This window comes from Otolemur garnettii, unplaced genomic scaffold, assembly GCF_000181295.1.
Source record: "Otolemur garnettii isolate 467f Iridium unplaced genomic scaffold, OtoGar3 scaffold00127, whole genome shotgun sequence".
Lineage (NCBI taxonomy): Eukaryota > Metazoa > Chordata > Mammalia > Primates > Galagidae > Otolemur > Otolemur garnettii.
The window spans coordinates 4,008,957-4,016,384 of NW_003852522.1; the positions used below are offsets into that span (position 1 = coordinate 4,008,957).

At 46.1% G+C, this 7,428-nt stretch overlaps 1 protein-coding gene across 1 annotated transcript in view; it reads right to left on the reverse strand.

Annotated features, from left to right (window-relative positions):
- Nucleotides 1-7,428, reverse strand: part of LOC105887808 (complement C3) — a 32,585-nt gene that overhangs the window by 4,218 nt on the left and 20,939 nt on the right. The window contains 4 exon segments of the mRNA XM_012810139.1: nt 743-788; nt 2,612-2,702; nt 5,088-5,147; nt 6,923-6,929. Of these exon segments, the coding sequence (XP_012665593.1) occupies nt 743-788; nt 2,612-2,702; nt 5,088-5,147; nt 6,923-6,929 (204 nt within the window).

A 7,428-nucleotide genomic window follows, 5' to 3' on the forward strand; every position in this document is an offset into this window, starting at 1 on the left:
CTTGAGCCACAGGCGCCGAGCCAGCCATATGCATTTCTTAATAGTTTTGAAATGTACCATTGCATCATGCACATTAGTTGAGGTCCCTCCCCCCGAATACCTTCCTTCCTCCTATATCCCCCCTCTCTCTCCTCTTACTTTCTACTTTCTGGACTATAGTTATGTTTTGCCATTCATGAGTATGTAGGTGGTTATATATTGATTTCATAGTAATATTGAGTACATTGGATACTTTTTCCCCATTCTTGAGATACTTTACTAAGAAGAATATGTTCCAGCTCCATCCAGGTAAACATAATAATAATACTGCATAGTATTCCATGGTGTATTTATACCACAATTTGTTAATCCATTCATGGGTCAATGGACACTTGGGCTATTTCCATGTCTTGGCTATTATGAATTGGGCTGCAATAAACATTCTGGTGCAAATGTCTTTGTTTGTATCTGGAGCAGACCTGGGCAAGAGTCAGAGCAGGACTGGAGTGAGGGCTGGCATGTCTGAAGAAGAGGAGAATTGTGGGGTTTGGAGCCAACTTTAGCCATGTGAGTCATATAGCATGTTGGCCAAAGCAGAGGATGTCATCTGGGGACATGCAAACATGGCAGATAGGGGAGGGGAGAAGGAGGGTAGGGGCAAGCTTCTCACTCTCCACTCAGTACACAGGGAGAGCTGTGTAGGGATCTGAAGACCAGAGAGTGGGCCCTCCTCCTGCCCTGTCCAAGATTCTGGTGCCCTGACGGTGTTTCCATTCAGAGCTGAAAGGTCTCCTCCCTCTTTTTCTTTTCTGCAAAGAGAAGGCAGCAGTTTAGAGGCTGGGTAGGACAGTGATTAAGCACAGCTTCTGGTGCTAGCTTCCTGAGTTCAAATCCTGTCTCTGCAGTGTGACTTTGGGTGAGTTGCTTAACTTCTCTGTGCTTCAGTTTCCCCAATCTGTAAATGGGAGTCATAATAATAATTCCAACCCTACAGGGTTTTATGAAGATTAAATGTGTTAATGTAAATAAATGACTCAACATGGTGCCTGATCAGTGCTTTGTAACTGTCAGTTATGGTGATGATGATGGTGGTGGTGGTGGTGATGATGATGGAATAGTAACCAAATCAAAGCCTTGGTTTTTTTAGTCCCGAAAATTCTTGGGACTAATGAGGTTTGTTTCCCTGACTCCCATAGTGAGCTCCCAGAGTCCTCTCTCCTTCTTGGTGCCCTAGGCTGGGAATTATAGAGTCCCATCATTTCCGATTATTTCTACAGCCCCTCTGTTCTCTCCTACAGGACCAATGCAGTCACCTCCTCCCTGATCTTCTGGCTTCCATCTCTACCCTCTACAGTATGATTCCTCCACAGTGGTCAGAGGGAACCTATGCAAACCTGTGCTAGGTCATGTCCTTCCTCTGCTTAGAAGCCTCTATCGTTCCCACTTACGCAGAGCAAAAGCCAAAGTCCTTACTGTGGCAAACAGGTCCCTATTTTTTCCCACCATGTCTCCCACTCTCTCCTAAAACTCTACCCCTTGCTTCTCTGTGGCCATGCTGGCCTTCTCACTGTCTGTCAAACACAGTGAGCTCCTTTCTGTGTCAGTGCATTTGTGCCTGCTGTCCCACCTAGCTGGAGGCTCTTCTCTTAGATTCTTCTTCTTCTTCCATTCTTTTTTTTGAGACAGAATCTCACTTTGTTACCCTCCGTAGAGTGTCATGGCATCACAGCTCACAGAAACCTCAAATTCTTGGACTTAAGCTAATCCCTTGCCTCAGCCTCCCAAGTAGCTGGGACTACAGGCTCCTGACACAACACCCAGCTATTTTTAGAGACAGGGTCTCACTCTGGCTCAGGCTGGTCTCAAACCTGTGAGCTCAGGCAATCCACCCACCTCGGCCTCCCAGAGGGATTACAGGCATGAGCCACCATGCTCAGCTCTTCTTTTTATAGAGCCAGGATAGCTGGGACTACACATGTTCAAAATTAGCTGGCTGATTTTTCTACTTTTTTGTAGTTATGGGGGTCTTGCTGGGACTACAAGCGTCTGACACAATGTCTGACTATTTTTAGAGATGGGGTCTCGCAGTATCTGAGGCTGGTCTTGAACTTCTGACCTCAAGCAATCTTCCTACTTTAGCTTTCCAAAGTGCTGGAATTACAGGTGTGAGCCACTGTGCCCTGCCTCCCTCAGATTCTTCACGGCTCATTCTCTCCCTTCTTTCTTGTCTCAGAAAAAATGCCACATCCTCAGAGAGCTTTCCCTGGATGTCTCACAAGCCTCTATTACATCTTCCTACATTATTTTGTATGGTACTTATCATCACCTGTTATTATGCTATATATTTATTTGTTTAAATTGTAGATTTATTTATTTAGTTTATAAATTGAATAATAGTATTGGCACAGTATATTGCAATTTATGTATTATTATTTATGTCCTCCCACTAGAATGTAGCTCCTAGAAGAAGAAATTATTTTCTTTTCATGCCTATGCTCCCAGGGCCAACAAATGATTTGGTTCACTAAATATTTGTTGAATGACTGGATCAAGCAATAAACGTTCTTACTAAACAATATTCAAAATAAAATAGTAAAGGAGAAGGATTGGGCATCCCTGGGTCCAGGCTTACCTTCTGGGGTACTCTGGAGAGTCACATTCAGGTACTACAGGTTGCAGGTGTCCTCCCAAGACTCTGGGGACTTGTGGTACATGGTCAGGATCTGCCAGGGAAGAGAAGGAGAGGGGGTGTCAGAACTCATCTCTACTCACTCCCTTTATTCCACACTCCAGTCTTGGGAGTGCCCAATTCTCTGGCCGGGTAGGGATTTCACTGCAAGATTGGTCCCTTTAATTTCTAGGTGCAGTGGCCTGAAATCTCTAGAGTATTTCAGGAAATCTCTAGAGCTCTGTGTAATAGAACTTTCTGCTTCAATGTGAATGGTTTCTATCTATGACAGCCACTAGCCACCTGTGACTGTTGAAGACTTGAAATGAGGCTGGTTCAATTGAAAAAGTGAATTTTGAATTTTCTTCAATTTTAATCATTTAAATTTAAATCTCACTAAGGGCCAGGTGTGGTGGTTCATGCCTGTAATACCAGCACTTTGGGAGGCCAAAGCAGGAGGATCACTCGAGGCCAGGAATTTGAGACCAGCTTAGGCAACATAGCAAGACTCTGTCTCTAAAAGGCTTTTATTTTTTTTATTTTTTATTTTTTTCTTTTTTTTTATTGAACGGTAACTATGTACATTAATGCACTTCTGGGGTACAGTGTGGGGTTTTCACATGCAATCTGAAATACTTCCATCAACTGGTCAACACAGCCTTCATGTCATTTTCTCAGTTATTGCTTTAAAACATTCACATTCTACTCTTAGAAAGATTCACCTGTACCCCTATAAGGTAAACCTCAGAAGTAATCCCTCCAAACTCCCTCCCTCCACCCATTACCCCCTCCCTTCTCTAAAAGGCTTTTAAAAAATTAGCCTTGGCTCGGTGCCTGTGGCTCAAGTGGCTAGGGTGCCAGCCACATACACCTGAGCTGGTGGGTTCGAGTCCAGTCCAGCCTGCCAAACAACAATGACGGCTGCAACCAAAAAATAGCTGTAGTTCCAGCTACTGGCACCTGTAGTTCCAGCTACTTGGGAGGCAGAGGCAGGAGACTCACTTGAGCCCAGGAGTTGGAGGTTGCTGTGAGCTGTGATGCCACAGCACTCTACCCAGGGCGACTGCTTGAGGCTCTGTCTCAAAAAATAAAAATAAAAATAAAGAAAAAATTAGCCTCGTATGATGTTGTGCACCTGTAGTCACAGGTACTTGGAAGGCTGAGGTGGGAGGGTCACTTGAGCCCAGGAGCTCTAGGCTACAGTGAGCTGTGACTGTGCCTCTGCACTCTAGCCTCTAGCTTTCTCAAAAAGGGAAAAAAAATTCAATGAAGCTTAAGGAAGAAGGTGACTTGTCCAAGGTCACACAACAAAGACAGGGATTCAACCAGGACTCCATTGTCTGGAACAGGATAACAGGCAACCTTTTGGTCAGCAAAAGGGCTGCCCTCCGAGGCCATAGAGCAGGCGTCCTCAAACTACGGCCCACGGGCCATATGTAGCCCGCCTGGGACATTTATCCGGCCTGCCAGGTGTTTTTGCCGCCGCTGCCTGTCCTGCTTAGCAGCCGACTCGTCCCGGGGCCCGCAGTCCGGCCCCCCAACGGTCTGAGGGACAGTGAACTGGCTCCCTGTTTAAAAAGTTTGAGGACCCCTGTGCATAGGGATGGAACATATAATAGAAACACTTGCTCAGATTTTGGGTGAAGGGCAGAGTCATCATTGAAGCCTTCGGAGGTATCCTGGACAGAGAATCTTCTCTTGGAGGATCAAGGAAAGGAGTTACCCCCGAGAGAATCAGGATAAGGGAAAAAAAGAGATCCAATGGCCTCTGCCCCCCCTTCCCTGACTCTTAATTTGGAACAACTGAGGAGCATTCTGAGCTTTCATTTCTCTAGAAACCAGCCTAGACAACATAGCAAGACCACTTACCAAGGTGGTTTTGAAGTATCCTTAGTTTGGTTCCGAGCAAATAATAGTGCCCCCAATTATAGCTAAAATTACTGCTGCAAATCCTGTCTTGGGGTCTAGGACTTGCTCCTACCTGCATCAACTAGGAAGGCCCAGGGATCCAAGTAAGGATCTCGAGAGTGGGTGTGCAGTGGTCTGAATGGTTTTGTTCCCCTCCCCCAATCTATATGTTGAAACCCAATCACCAATGTGATGTATTGGGAGGTAGGGTCTTAGGGAAGTGATTGTATCATAATGGTGAAGTCCTCATGAATGAGATTAGTGCCCTTACAACAGAGACCACAGAGAGCAGCCTTTGCCCCTTTATTATTTTAAAATAGTAATCATATTATGGGAGAGGATATGGCAAGAAGGTGCCATCTATCAACCAGAATGCAGGCACTCAGCAGATACCAAATTGGCTAGTGCCTCCATCTCCGACTTTCGGGTCTCCAGAAGCGTTAGCAATAGATTTCTGCTTTATATGCTACCCAGTTTATGCTATTTTGTTACAGCAGCTGAATGGGCTAGGATACTGAGATAGCAGACCTACCGAGATGGTTCCTCTCCCACTGCCGCTGGCTTTGATCTCTAGGTCATCCTGGGCAAAGAACTAAAGAGGAGATAGAGAAGGATTTAGGGCTGGAGGAAGCTGCAACGTGTGAGTCAGGAGAAAAGCACACACAAGCACTGGGGTCTTGCTATTTCCCTAACTTAGGATCTGCTGATTCATCCTCCACCTCACCCCCTCTGTCTTCCTCTTCCTCTTCCTCTTCCTCTTCTTCTTCTTCTTCTTCTTCTTCTTCCTTTTTTTCCCCCAAGGCAGAGTCTCACTGTCACCCTAGAGAGAGTGCCATGCATCAGAGCTCACAGCATCCTCAAATTCTTGGGCTTAAGTTAGTTTTTTTTTTTTTTTTTGAGACAGAGCCTCAAGCTATTGCCTTGGGTAGAGTTCCGTGGCGTCACAGCTCACAGCAACCTCAGCCTCCCAAGTAGCTGAGACTACAGGCACCCAGCACAATGCCTGGCTATTTTTTTTGTTGTAGTTGTCATTGTTATTTAGCAGGCCCCAGTGTACGTGGCCGGCACCCTTCACCGCTGAGCTATGGGTGCTGAGCCTACTTTTCCTTCTTTGTAGAGCATCTGTGGTGTTTACATTCTCAGAGATCAACTGAGATTGCTGACTCAGGCTGTATCCTCATAGGCATCTCCTGGATCTGTCCCCTTTGCACATCTCTAAGAGGAAGCCCTGCAGACTTGTCACTGGCATCTGTATCTCATCACACTTTTATCATCTAGAGTGAGATTTTTAAAAATCCAGTCTTCACATCACCCTTGCTAAAATCCTATTGCCTAAAGGGTCAAGTCCTGAATTTTTGCATGACTTCCCCAGCCCTCAGTGCTGCTCCTGACAGGCTACTTACTGTCTTGTATTCTCCCTACAAACCACTTCTGTATCTTGCTCAGGGCCTCCGCTCTATGCTTTCCCCTATATGCCTAACATTCTTTCCTACTTCTGCTTTTTTCATCTTGACAACTCCTTTTCATCCAGGTATCTTTATTTATCTTTATTTATTTTTTTTGAGACTGAGTCTCAAGCTGTCGCCCTGGGTATAGTGCCGTGGCATCACAGCTCACAGCAACCTCCAATTCTGGGCTTAAGCAATTCTCTTGCCTCAGCTTCCCAAGTAGCTAGGACTACAGGTGCCCACCACAATGCCCGGCTATTTTTTTGTTATTGTTGTTGTGGTTGTCATTGTTGTTTAGCAGGCCCAGGCCAGGTTAGAACCTGCCAGGTTGGTATATGTGACTGGTGCCCTACCCACTGAGCTACAGGTGCCGCCCAGGATTTTTTTTGGTATCTTAGATTTGGCTGTATTCCTAGCACCAGAACAGTATCTAATAAATGGTAAGTGCTCAATAAAGATGTGCCAAAGGGGCTCGGCGCCTGTGGCTCAAGCGGCTAAGGCGCCAGCCACATACACCTAAGGTGGCGGGTTCGAATCCCCAGCCCGGGCCCGCCAAACAACAATGACGGCTGCAACCAAAAAACAGCCGGGCGTTGTGGCGGCCGAGGCAGGAGACTCGCTTGAGCCCAGGAGTTGGAGGTTGCTGTGAGCGTGATGCCAGGGCACTCTGCCCAGGGGGACAGCTTGAGGCTCCGTCTCAAAAAAAAAAAGATGTGCCAAATGGGCAGGGCCTGTGGCTCAGTGGGTAGGGCGCCAGCCCCAATACCGAGGGTGGCAGGTACAAACCAGGTCCCGGCCAAACCGCAACAAAAACATAGCTGGGCATTGTGGTGGTCGCCTGTAGTCCCAGCTACTCAGGAGGCTGAGGCAAGAGAATCACCTAAACCCAGGAGTTGGAGGTTGCTGTGAGCTGTGACACCACAGCACTCTACCGAGGGCAACAAAGTGAGACTCTGTCTCTTAAAAAAAAAAAAAAAGGATGTGCCAAATGATTGAAGCTTAAACGACATCTACTTCATGGACTGAAGTCATGGAAGTTATCTTTCTGCTCACACCCAAATAATTTCTCCCTTTATGCATACTGTCTCTTTTCCTGTGTTAAGAAAAGTTAAAATGTAACATATCTAGTGCATTGCTTTCTTTCTACATTGTGTTATATATTCCATAAAGACTGGGACCATGGATCATTCATAAGGTATCCCTGATGCCTAGGAGAGTTATTGGCTCACATCACAGTAGATACTAAAGAAATGTCTGCGAATTGAGAGTATAGCCACATGACAATGATTATGAGGTAATCTTGGGGAGTGAGATTGGCAGGGACACGACTTGTGGCCATATCTGCAGTGCCACCTCTATGTGGGTTCCTATCTGCCTCTCAGTGCCATACCTGTGCTGAGTGACATACCTCTCAGTGCCATACCT